Below are 13974 nucleotides of genomic sequence, written 5' to 3'. Positions count from 1 at the left end.
TCTCAGACATCTAAGTGTTGTTTTCTTATCCGAGAAACATCTTAAGTGAAAGTTGTTCTTTCTATCTTATCAAAGAGGAAAATACCGAGTAAGAAAAAAACACTTAGGGGAAATGCTATGGATTTTCTCACACGCGAGCATAAGTATATCTTAGACTGAGAGCTAGTGTAAATATATATATATGCATATACATATATATACATCTACATAGGGTCTCCAAGACCTCGATATCAAGCCGAAACGGGGTAATAGTATTGACCTCAATCATTTGTTTGGAAATTATGAGCTTAAAATGCAACCCAAAAGCTTTGATAAAATTATGACTGAATATTAAATATTGTACACCATGGTTATTTTTTTACAAATTTTGTTTCATTTAATCTTTTGAATTGTAATCGTGAATAACATTCTAGGGCCGCAGTAAAAATACAATTGCCCCAAATTTTAAGAATTAGGACTTTTTGTAGAATTATGAATTTATAAATTTTAAAATCAGTCGACTTTGATAGGTCATCCTTCAAAAAAATGTACTAAAGTGTGTTCGCAAGTTTCATCAAAAGTTAGCGCATTTAATCAGGATTGTAAAATAGTAAAATTCTTGATAATTTTAATATTAAAAATTTTTGAGTAATAAAGATTAAAACCGTTGATTAATAAATTTTCAATGAATATTTCACATCTCGTTTTCAATAATATTCACGATTGTGAATGAAAATGAAATGCATAAAAACACAATTTTTTCTTTACATTTTAAATTTTTATTCGATTTTTTTATTGTGAAACTATCAAGTATTTTATCCTGATTGAATGCACAAATTTTGCTATTATAAACATTTTATGTGATTTGTGTGATTTTACTATTTACTGTTTATATGTGCATTTTTTAACGAGATGCCTTTCATGGTCAATCAATTTTGAAACTTCTAAATTCATAGTTCAACAAATAGTCATAATTCTAAAAAACATGGATCAAATATTTTTTACTGTAGTCATAATAAATGTTATTTACGGTAAGATTCAAAAGTTTGAATGACAAAAATAATGAAAATTAACTTATTAATCAAAAAATAATCACATTTGTACCAAAGCTCTAGTTTGCACTTAAAAGCTCATAATTTTTAAACTGCACGGATTTTTTTTTTAACTTTTCATGTTAGTTACTATCAATACTGACCACCCGTTTCGGTTTGTCGTTGAGTTCTGGGACATCCTTTATATATATTTATAACTTTAATTTGTTTACAATTTCCGTGTATGTTGTCTTATGGAAAAATGTTTATTATTTTTCTAATTATATCTATAGATATAAATTTATTTATTTCATTCGATAACTTTATGAAAGAATTGTTAATCTATTAATAGAAATACGAAAGGGTCTAAAAATAAATTCAGAAATTTTAGCCGTTTAATTTAACACATAACTCAAAAATTAAATTTTTAGCGTTTTTAAGTGCTTCTTAAATTGCGATTTTTCAAAAATAAAAAGTAATCTCTTTCAGTTATTAAATTATTGAATATATATATATATATATATATATATATATATAAGTTTATTTTTAAGAGTTTCTGATGAACAAAACATTCTATATATCCAAAAAGTTAAAAATAAATTTGATTTAAAATTCATAAGTTATTGAAAAGGGAGGTTTCTAGCTTAGAAAATGCAATATATATAAGTAAATATACATTGCATAACTTTTGTTTTAATTCAAAACACATTTTTCTTTATTTATAAGTTTTATTTTTCAATTATTGTAGTTTAATTTTTTGTGAGTGTTTTCCTGGTGTGGTATGTATCCATTTTTACTTGTTAACTTATTTTAATCGATAATTTATTTTAAATTTAACTTGATTAAACTTTGTAAATATTTTTTAGATACAGCATAAATATTAAAAATTGATGAATGATGGCAGACATGCCGCGTCGAAACGTATAAATAAATAGCTTATTATTTATTTTCTTTTATTTCGACGATTGCCTAATATAATATATTTGTGTATGTGTGTGTATTTAGTTTATAATTATAAGTATTTGCATAAATCAACTTCCTGACTATGTGTACTCATATCTGTAAAGCACAAAAACACTAGAGGAATTTCCGGGACTGTTTCCTAAAACTTGAGCTTTAATAAAACTTATAAGCTGCTTATTGTCGAAAAATATATGAAATTGTTACATTATGATCCAATAAAATGCATTTTACTGGATCTTAATATAACAATTTCACATATTTTTAGACAATAAGCAGCTTATAAGTGAATCATATGATTTTTATTTTTCATCAAATTTAAAGTAAATTTTCAAATAACTGATGAATAATGTATTATTGAAGAAGTACCATACCATACATCATTATTTTATATACTCTTAATCAAACGATTCTCAGTATAAAAGCATTTCTTGTTTTATAATGGTGCAATTAAGTCCAGAATCAGAAACAGACCACATCATTCGATGTTGCCTTTTAAGAACAATGATTTGTTTTGTATGAAGACTTGAGATAGTTTTAATTATATATACATCCTTGCAAATGCAATCTTGGAAAAGATACTATTATTCATTTAAGCTTTGAAGTACATTTATAAATGTTAGCCTGCTATACTATTTGTAGTACAGTAAGTTGACAATTTATTAATCGATGTTATTACGTAAGTTCTAACTTTTTAATTGTATTATTAGTATGGAAAATTTTAAAATTTACGCATATTAATCACATAATATAATTGAAACATTATAATATATAATGATAATTATTATAATATAACATGATGCACAAGAAAATAACTATTAAGAACTTATAAGGGATATGGGAAGGACTTTTTTTCAGAAAATTTCATTAAAAAAATAATAACAAATATTAAAAAGTGATTTGTTTTTAATAATTACGTGTGTATAAATGTATAACACAAATTTTTGTTTAAATTATATTATTTCAAATATAGTAGATAATCAAATATAAGTGTTGTTTTTCAAATATATATATATTTTTTTAAATTCTTTATGAATTTTCGAAATCTGTTGAAAAATTTCTGGCGAGAAATAAAACAGCAATTTATATTTTATAAAATTAAGAAATCGTTGTTTTTTGGTTCAGAAGCTTGAAACTTGAAATTTTCCTTTGGGAAATAAAATAAATATCATAATATATACAATAAATATCAAAAATTTAAAAAACAATCAAGAAAATATTAGATACATCACGAAAATCTAATAATAAAAAATTATGCTTGTATAATTAAATATATTGAAGTATTTTATAATGTACAAAGTAAACACAACAAATAATAGATGATATAGATTAATTATATAAAAAATTACTACACATTTAAAAACTAAGGAAAGCAACTACAATCAGTTAACATAATAAACTACTTTTTCAATACTTGGATGAATTCTGTACAAAAATATCATTATTTGAATAAAAACACTATTTAAAATGAAATAATATTTTAATAAATATTTAACATTGCCTTATGAACACTGTGAGCTTAATTATATGGCTAAAAATAATAGATATATAAAAATAATAAAATTAGTATTTTAATAAAATATTTAAACATAAATAATTTCATATCAAAAAATTAAAAAAATATTATTGTTAATACTATTTTCACACACGATTTTTCTTCTGATACAGACTGCTTTGTATTTAATTCCTTTTTCTAAACAAAAACATATATTAATATTCGAAATTATGAGCTTTGACTTTGTAAATGTTTAAAATTTTACCTTCTATAGTATTATCAGCATATAATTTTCAATAAAAATAATTGACGAATAATTTTAAGACTTGATTTTCATAATTAGTTTATTTTAATAGTATAAAATGTTTACACCAGAGCTTTGTTGAAACTCGTAGAATGTAAATTATCCAAAAGATTCTGTAATGTAAAACAGTAATATAAGTATAATAATGAAAAACAATTAATATAAAAAATATTCTGTAATTTAAAATATAAGAGTATATGAATCTATTTATATTTATATATATATTACTTACTACTTAAATTAATTTTTGTATCCAAATTTTGCATTAAGCACTGATATGTAAAATGTGCCAGTTTCTTCATTCTTGATATAAAATTATTTCTATTTAATTATTTCCAGTTAAAATACTGTTAATTTATCACAGCCCTGTTAACTGCTTATATCCTATTATATCACAGATTTTCTTTAAATAAGTTAGTTAAACAAATATGAATAAGGATAAATCCCAAGTCATTATTTACATAAGTTCATTTGAACAGTCATGTACAGTACTTTTTAATATAAAATTCTTCTAGTTCTTAATATATGATGTTCCAATTCTGCTAAAGATTTCCTTAATCCCTCATCACGACCAACACCTCTTCGGGCTTCAACACAAGCTACTTGATTTTTTATATCGGGCAATGTGTATTCTACAACCGAAGGCATGATATCTATTAATTTTTTAAGCAGCCTAAATATATAATTTGAACAAAATGCTAAATGCTTTTGTGTCAAATTGGTAATGGAATTGCTAAAATATTTTTTAAGGTCCTCATCTGTTTCTAAATATGATGATTGAATAATGGATTCAGTAATGTTGCTGGCTAATTTTTTGCTTGGTGATAAATCTTCTAAAAACATTATATGTTCTAAAATCGATGTTCCCAAGTTTTTTACAAATGTTCTGAGTATTCTAATGTTTTATTGTTTTTGGTGATTATATCACAAAATATTGCAAGAAGCATTGCTGAATGTTGATTGACTTGTTTTCCACGAAATATAAGGAAATTTGTGTACAATTTTTCATAAACAAAATCCAACAGCAAATCTGTACAATCGTCAGAACATATCAGTTTGTGAATTGGTTGTATTGTGCAGTACTTCTCTAAATTTGTATTTTGCATTCCAAAATACGGTACATAAACCACAATTAAGTCCTTCAGTGCTTTTTCTATATAAGAATCTGTTTTGTAATTCAAAGCAAATAATCCTTTAATAAATAAAAACCAAGTTTTACGCATTGCTGTTATTATGTATTGATGAGGCTTTTTATCCATGAACAACCCAGCAGGCAGTATCAACTGAGATAATAATATATGCAGGAGACAAGTTGGTTTTGATCTTACATATAGTAATTTTGAACAGTGCAGGAATAAAACTGCTATAACAGAATATACCCGTAATGTTAAGTCTAATGATGTTGGATTTTTGATTAATGGGATGATATGACTTTCTAAAGACCCTAGATAATTGTGCAACAATTCACGCATTTGTGTTTTGATGTGAAGTTTAGAAGTAGTGCTGTATCCGTGTCCAGCTGCTACAAATAAAGCACATACAGTATCCTCAGCTTCCTCTAAAGATACTTGAGATGAACTGTATAGCAATTTTAGGTCTTCAAAACCATGAACAATCGAAAAAAGGTCCTTCATTTCCTGATTTTTGAAATCATCATAACATAAAAAACAACATTTGACCCATGCTTGCACAAAATGACTTTCATAATTTGTAAAATGTATTCGAAGATGATCAATTGCATCCTGATGTGTTGATAACTTTACTAGGTATCTGCGTGTTATCCTTATATTAATATGCTCATTTTCTGAAAAATATTTGAACAAGGTGATAAAACTTTGATCAAACTGCATATACAATGTTTCATCATACAAAGAAAACAATGTAAAATACACAGCGGCATCAGTTGTTTGTATAATTGCATTTGCATTTGTTGCATTCTGTTTTACAAAAGGTAGTACATGAGATAATAATTTGTCCAGGATTTTTCTAAATTTTATATTATCATCTGTGTTTGAAGACCCTATCAAAAATATTTGTCTGTAACAAGTATGCAACTTCACTAACATTTTAAGAAAAATATCCAGTAATTTAGAAGCACTACTTTGATTGCACGCAGACAAAAATTTGGAAACCCATACGTCAATCAAAAGATATTCAGATAAATAAAAAGATTGGCATATATCAAAAACATCTCCTATGCCTTCTATAAATACACACAGCACCAAATTGATATTATCATTATTACATTCTGTAAACGATCCATTAACTAGCTCGAGCAGAGGCTTTGCAACATAAGCAATGTCTAAATTGTTTTCAATATTCAGCATTATAAGTGATATATGAGTTTTTATAATCACTACTTTACAAGCTGTATCTAATTTCTCATGTGATACTTGAGATAATATATCAACCAATTTTTTGCCAATTTCATTAACATCAATGCTGTGTGCTAAAGTCAAAAACATAGAAGTCAAGTTTATCAATCCCATTTCTGTAAGTGAGAATAATTTATTTGCAGACAATTTTGGGTATATACGACCTTTAAACTTTTGCCAGTATGAGACCTCATTGTTATCTCGACATCGCATAAAATGTTTACCAAGTAGATATAAGTAGTTGTTAAAGCTAGACTCTTGAGTATCGATGTGAGGGCAAGACAAACGCTGTTTGATTTTATTTAGGTAACCTAAAGCGGTATTACTGCAAACAGCTAGTGTTTGTATTGATGCTCCTTGGATAAAAAAGGAACTATTTAACTTTTTTTGGAAGTACTCCCATAGTAAAGCCAGGATATCATTCTTTGGTTCCCACCATTTAATTGTTATATCTGAAACTAAAATTATATATGTTCTCAATGATTTTTCTGCTACATCTTCTGTAACTGCTTGTTTCATACACAATTCTAACATTTTATAATGGGAAGATATCCTGTCTGAACAAGTACCAATAAATTGTCCATTTCTTGTAAATCCGTGCAATTGAGCTATATGAATCAGCAACCATATACCAAATCCATTCCTATCATCATTTTTAAACTTATGATGAATATTTAATTTGGCATAACCGTTCATTTCTGGGGTTACTGGACCAATGCCAACAACTTTATTTAAAAGTAAATCTATGTAAAACCAAAAGCTTTTCAACAGACTTTTTGAATGCAATTCATCAACTAAAACCTGCAACAATAACCAACATTCTTTTACACAAAAACATGGAAAAGGTGTCGTATCTACCACATCATGAAATTGAGTTTTATCAAATATTTCAATAGCAATTATCACCAAATCAGCTAAGAATAATAGCAGATATTCTTCAAATGTTGTATGATCGTTATTCTCAATACTGCCATTAATTTCTGAATGTCCTTTATTTAATTCAAAAATTATAATTAAATGATGCCATCTCCATTCCAAATGTCCATGGAATAAATGATACGAAGCCTGAGTGCATCTGTTGCCTCGATTTGAAAAGGAATGTCTAAGAATATAACCTGGTAGATTTGAGAACATGTTTAGACTCAATCGAAATGTTGTCAATTCTTCTAATAAATCTTTATGACAATAAACAATGTTGTAAATAGATTGCATGTTATTTAAATCTTTTACATACATTTTAGCATGGTACAGCAAATCAGTTATTTGAGTACGTAGATCATAATAGTCAACTCGATCATTGCTTATACTTTCAGTTAAATTATTTGTGACATTTTGATGGAATACTTGCAAGTTTTTCAGTGCTAAGCTGAACAAAATTTTGGATTGTCTTTGAAAAGCTGCACCTAAATCAAATTTATGATTGAATAAGTTTATAGTTTTTATATCATTTACACTCAAGTGACTAGTATTTTGGAAAATTGTATTTAGTTCATTTTTTGTGATAAAACTGTTTTCGTGAAATGTTTGTTCTTGGTTTACACTGTTTTGTCCCAAACAATCGAGGTATTTATTTGGCGGAAAGTTACAAGTAGAACTTAAAATTTCACTATCTACTTCCATTGTAAAGTTAAAATTTAACACATTGATCTATAAAAACATATCTAAACTATTAAAAACACTTAATTAAATTAAAATTTTAATTATTAGCGGCATATAAAAGGTTAACTTCACCAGCAGCCGTTGCTGTCAAAAATGTGTCATATCCAGCTGTCAAAAGTCATTATTTTCAGTCGTGAAGTTGGCAGTTATCCATTATAACGATAACTTCACCGTTAAACTTGACAGTTCCTTTGACATTTGTCTTCGACCGTTTCCGTTTAACCTTTCGGCAAACTCCGTTCGAAATTCTCTTTGTTGACGCAACAAGTCAAAAGATACCATTTGTTACACTCCATTGATAACTGCCAGTTGTGTATTTATTTTTGACAGGTTATAAAGTGTTATTTTTATATAAAAACATTTATTATTTCATAATAAATTTGAGTGAACTAAATAATATTCTGTTTTAAATAAGATATATTAATTTGTAGTGAAAGTTACAGTGCATATGGGGATTAAATTTCAATGTCACAGGTATGTATTTATACCTAGGAAGAATTCTTATACGTTTCATAATAAATTGCACAAAAATGATTGAAATCTTTGATTCATCTTAAATGTTGAGCTAATACTAACCATACTTTTCATATTATATAAATATGTCATAAATAAATTATATTTTATCTTGAAAAATTATAATTGGATATAAAAAAAATATATTTTTTGTTGGTTAACACTTGAATGTTAACCTGTTTTTGCTAAAATTTTAATTTAAATGTACATACAATTTTAATTTAAATGTATTTACAAAATTTGCTGGAATTTTATATTTTTTGAGTACATTTTTTCCAAATTTCATGGAAGTGTTATAGCAAGTATAAAAGTATAACAAATATAGAAAATAGAAATATACTTTTGTTTTAAAATTATCATGGCTTTAATATTTTCATACACAATATATCTTCTTCAAAAGTATCCTTTACACATACTTTATTGAAATTATACTATTTATAAGTCTGCACTTTTTAAATATATTTTTTGGATTTAATTTTACTTCTTGAATTTTATAATTTTTTATATTATCATCATGAATTAATCATATTTTATCTTGAAAATTTATATTTGATTATAAATTCTTTCTGAAGTAGTTTTACACTTAAATATAATTTGAAAAAAATTACTCCCTGCAAATTTATATTTTTTGAGTATAATTTTTTTTCCAAATTTTATATTGTGACTTTTATGGTTTTGATATTTTCTTGGTTTTAAAATTATCATGGTTTCATTATTTTCTTAAATATTTTTTTCAGAAATATACTTTTCTCATACTTTATTGATTATGGATTTTACTTTTTAAGTACATATAGCACTTTTTGAGCTCATATTTTTTTGATATTTTACCGTAATAAAACCAATACTTTTATACTTTCAATTAATAAATAAATACTTTCTGGAGTTAGATTAAACTTAAATATAATTAAAATTATTTGCTGCAAATTTATATTTATTATTATTTATAACATTTTTTTGAAATTTCATATTGAAACTTTCATCGATTTATTATATACAGTTTTAATATTTTTATAGTTTTAGAATTATCAGGAATTTAATATTTTCATTATATCTTCTTCAAAATTATACTTTTCTCATACTTCATTCATTTTGGATTATACTTTTTTGAGTATTGCACTTTTAAACACATTTTTGGATATTTACATTCTGAATTTTATACTTTTTTAAAATAAACTTTTCTAATGTTGTTTTCATTTGAAAAATATTCTTTTTTGAATATTGGACTTATTCGAGTATTTTTTATTGATTATTATATTTTATTGAATATTATTCTTATTCGATTTTTTCAATGATATATTTGTGAATATAAGTTAACCTTTTCCACTCGGATGCCGCCGGAGGCAAAATTCATACAAATCTCGAAATTTGCGAGTGGAAAAGGTTAAAATCCTATTTTTACTAAAATGTTCAATTTTTTTTGTTATTCTACTAATAAGGCAATTTATATTTTTCTCATTATACTTATTTTTTATATTGCACTTATTTAAATTTTTAATATGCTTTTTTAATATGCTATTATTTTATTATTATAATTTCTCTCACTATTTCTAATAATTCTAATTATACAATTGTGTTTTATGACTTATAGATATTACAAATGACTAATAATATAGTAAGAAATTCAGTGTTTTCAGAAATTCTTTATATGATTAAGATATTTAAATAATCTTTATTAACGTTTAAAAATTGACTTGTAGATTTGCTTTGAAAAATATTTTTCTATATATTATTCTTATCTAAGAGTCTATACTGAATAATATAGACACAATTACAAAATATACTAATTCTGCAATTTGTATCAATTATGGTTTTCACAAAATATTCTATATTTTTCTCAACAAAAATTTTAATACAGGATAGAAGTATCCAAAAAATGGGACATTCAAGATGCTATTTGCTAATTTGAAATGCAATGATATTTTTTATATAATTCATAGACAAGTTGATAATAAATTTTTTAATAATTATATGATCAAATTCAGTTGCAACAATACAAATTTAGATGTGTGAAGATTTTTTTAAATCCGTAAAATCATGTAATTGTAATCATTGTACATTTTTTACCTCTTTTATTAACTGAAATAAAGTTACTTCTGATTATTTCTGATATATCCTAATGGCAGATTTTGTTCCAGGTTCCACAAAAGTACAGTACATATTTGGCTAATTTATGGACAAAATAAAATAAATTTTTGTAACTAAATAACACTGAAATCTCTACAATTTAAGAATACTTGGAAACATGTGTATAAATTTAAAATTATTCATAAAGTTTTAACGAAATGCGCAAAAATAAGGTCGAGTGCAATTAACTACATAGTTGTGTGGTTGTACAACTGAATAAATAAATATTAAAATGAACAGTTGCAATTAAAATTGTGTGACACGTTGGAAATATATTTTAAAATATAATAAAATATAATACAAGCACTATAGCAACTAAAAATGGTTAATTTATCATAATAAAGTAAACAGTTTTTGGTAAATTTGCAGCTGGGGCATACATTATTAATAGAAAATAGTAAATCTTAGATTTTTTATATATTAATTCTCTGTTATATATTTTTACACATTATTATTTTGAAATAAATAATATTTGTTCTTTGATTTTACTAAAACTAAAGTACAAAAAATCTTTAGTTTTAATGAATTTTACACCAAACATACACATTCATATTAGTGAGTGATTTTTAATCAATAATATATAATCATAACAAATATATTAGTTTAGATTTTAAATAATGTTGCTGAAATAATAATATTTGTTCATAAGATTTACTAAAAGAAATTTAATGTTTTCATTCAAAGTGCTAATTAAACAAATTAAAGCCTGTGGTGTCTCCTCAACAGTTAATTGCGGCAACAGTTAACTCTGTAGACAGTTTTAATTGTCTGCAATTACTAAGTAGTTTTTAATGACTCCTAGGGCAAATAGCTTTTGTGGAAAAGGAACTGAAAATGACATCAAGTAACCCTAAGTTAAGTTAAAATCAAAATATATTCAAATTTAAAAAAAAATGTGACTAAAATAAATTCCTGGTGCTCTACTATGATTGACACCAAATTCTTATGGACTACTGTGATTGCCTCCAATGTCTGTCCAAGTACGTGATTGATAGTGATCAACTTTACTGAAGAAATCTTTTTTTCCCTGTGATGCTAAACAGATTTTAACCAAAGTCATTTACAATGAACGCACCACCGGTTCCCAAACCACGAGTAGCAACTCCAAGCAAAATCGCCCAAGATTTACCAAAAAAACCAATTCCTCTGCCAAGAGTCAGGAATCGGCAACCAACTTATGACAACCAAAATGCTTCTCAGCCTTTGTACAATAACACCAATTTGTCTTCATCAAGTGCATCTTCAAGTGTAGAAGATGATAGTGTGGTTAATATTTTGGATGCGACTGATGAACATTATTATGCAACGATTTTGGAGAAACCTGATCCGCCTCTGGCGTCTCCGAGTGAAAAAAGGGGCAGGAACGGATTTGATAGGAGCAGGGAGTTGATCAAGACGTTTTCTTCTGATTTACAGGTAATAAATGACACGATTTTTCGGTTTTTATTCGAGCATATAGATCTTAATTTGTTTCCGAATAGCACCTTCCAGTTTTGCTATATCAGTAATAAAGAAAATTTTAATAAATAATAATATCAAATTTAGATAGGTCAACCTACATACACAAAATATAGAAAAAGTCATAGGTAGTTGAGAAGTTCCATTATTATTAATTATTGAATCATTATTTTTGGGCGATTTAAATGATACTTTAACTAGTGATAGAGAGTGCTTTACAGGACTACCAAAAGTGATTCTAATAAAAAAATATTAAAGTTTAATGCAACTTGTTTTGAGGAAAAATACCACTTACACCTTGTTTAAGCTATCAAATTACTAATACAATAACACAGACATGTATAAAATAATACAATTATAGTTGTACGACCATAAATCAAATTTTATAAGATTGGCATATAATCAGCCAACTTTTATTATATTAATTATATCTAGAATGTTATCAGAGTTACAAACGTTTAGTCCATGTAAAATTTTGTTTGTGCTATAAATTTTTTTAATGTAAAATAAACGATATCGCTATATCAAATATAACAGAATAAATTATATAGAATCCATATAGAATAATAAGATAATTGAAACATAATTTTCGAAATTGGAAAACGATTAGATTTTAAGTATTAAGTAATAGAAAAATAGGCTTTACTCAAACAGATAAAACGACAAAAAAATATCAGACAAAAAAAATCAAATATTTAATTATTGAATAAAATATTTTTATTGGAAAAATTTCACAGAACAAATATCATAATGTGGTACTATATACTTTTTACACATGTTTCAAAATGCCAAGTATTTTTTGTTTTTAAATAGCTGCTTTCGTCTAATACCATACAAGTCAATAATATTTATATTTTCTTTAATAGAGCTATCAGTACTAAAATGTGCAGGTAATTTTTATCTTCTATTGATGTCGTATTTATTATTTCCATACTCCTCAAGTGAAAGTTAAAATTCTTGTCATTGTTACAGTTGTTTCCATGATACATAATAAATTGAGATTATAATTACTTTCTATTACTATTGTTCAATCTGTTCGCATGCTCAGAATTTGTTTGAAAAATTCATAATATTATGTAATAATTATCAAGAATGAATATTGAATTAAGGAAAAAATCAGTTCTACTGAGTTATTCTGCATTTGTGTAGATTTCTTGTATATGTAACTTGGCACTCATAAAATAGGCAAAACTTGATATAATTTGCTCTGCCCGTTTGCACGTCCACAAAGTAGTAAATCCTTGGTTTATTGTTGGAATTATTTCTCTAGATATTGATTTTTCAGACACGCACGTTTTTCTAAATCAGAAACATACCCATAAATTTTTTTTTCTACAATACTATATGTCTATTTTTCAGGAGAAAGGTAAAACCTAGTTGGAAGTCTCGAGAAAGGCAAGAAGTCTGCCCGTAATCGTATAGAAAGAACTACAAAACAAGCAAAGGATGAAATCAGTAGACGAGTACATAAAAAATTTGCAAGCTTTGGACGAGATACAAGCATGGGTGTAGTGCACAAATTTCTCCTCCATTTATTGATGATCGTCCAATCTCCATGGCCGGCTAATCCAAATGCCAAAATCGCACCGGATGAACCCTGCTTTTATCCAGTTCTAAGTTCCAAGATTCAAGATTTAAGTAAGATACCTGATGATGTTTCAAGAAGTTACAGCCCACCACCTCCTGAATACCCTCCACCCCCGCCCTTACCAGATGATTCAACTTACGATGTCCCTTCATCCGCCAGTTCTTCAAGATTTAATACTTTAAGTACAATGGAAAGTAGTAGTTCCAGTTACAGATCTAGTTTAGTGGAGTTGCTTTTTTGTATGATGAACCAAGAAGCACGAGGAATTTAACAGCTGCTTCAGACGCAATATCTTTTAGAAGTGTTCTTGATGATATTTCTGATTGTGACTTGACGCTTTTTTCACTTTTCCAAGAGGTAAGCAAACTATGCGTGCAGATTCCTGGTCATATTACGATGCTTCTAGTAAACGAAGCAGTGCACCATCTACACCAGAACCTGTGTATTCTAATGACATCAACGAGCATTTGATGGATCCTGTTTATGGA

At 26.3% G+C, this 13974-nt stretch overlaps 2 protein-coding genes across 2 annotated transcripts; one reads left to right on the top strand and one right to left on the bottom strand.

The window, feature by feature from the left end:
* Positions 1-4264: 4264 nt before the first annotated feature.
* LOC113379397 (protein MMS22-like) lies at positions 4265-7764 on the bottom strand. The gene is made up of 2 exons (XM_026619534.1): positions 4649-7764; positions 4265-4442 (listed from the first exon to the last, which is right to left on the bottom strand). Exons 1-2 carry the CDS (start codon positions 7762-7764, stop codon positions 4265-4267), a joined length of 3294 nt encoding a protein of 1097 aa, XP_026475319.1.
* A 3434-nt stretch (positions 7765-11198) lies between these two features.
* On the top strand, positions 11199-13597 carry LOC113363737. Its single transcript, XM_026606221.1, has 2 exons — positions 11199-11856; positions 13258-13597. The coding sequence occupies exons 1-2, from the start codon at positions 11506-11508 to the stop codon at positions 13273-13275; spliced, it is 369 nt and encodes a 122-aa protein (XP_026462006.1). The 5' UTR covers positions 11199-11505; the 3' UTR covers positions 13276-13597.
* Positions 13598-13974: the final 377 nt, after the last annotated feature.

The sequence above is a fragment of the Ctenocephalides felis genome, unplaced genomic scaffold (assembly GCF_003426905.1).
Source record: "Ctenocephalides felis isolate EL2017-DRISC unplaced genomic scaffold, ASM342690v1 CF-g0.4_SCAFFOLD_00845, whole genome shotgun sequence".
In the NCBI taxonomy this organism is placed as follows: Eukaryota; Metazoa; Arthropoda; class Insecta; order Siphonaptera; family Pulicidae; genus Ctenocephalides; species Ctenocephalides felis.
Note: the sequence above shows the minus strand (reverse complement) of the source record. Positions and strands in the feature narration are given on the sequence as shown.

Excerpts from the sequence above, each read along its gene's own strand:
- LOC113363737 (XM_026606221.1), top strand. The coding sequence starts at position 11,506 with ATGAACGCACCACCGGTTCCCAAACCACGAGTAGCAACTCCAAGCAAA.
- LOC113379397 (XM_026619534.1), bottom strand. The coding sequence starts at position 7,764 with ATGGAAGTAGATAGTGAAATTTTAAGTTCTACTTGTAACTTTCCGCCA. Across the intron at positions 4,443-4,648 it reads TTAGAATACTCAGAACATTT|GCTGCTTAAAAAATTAATAG; the intron begins GTAAAAAACTTG and ends TTATATATTTAG.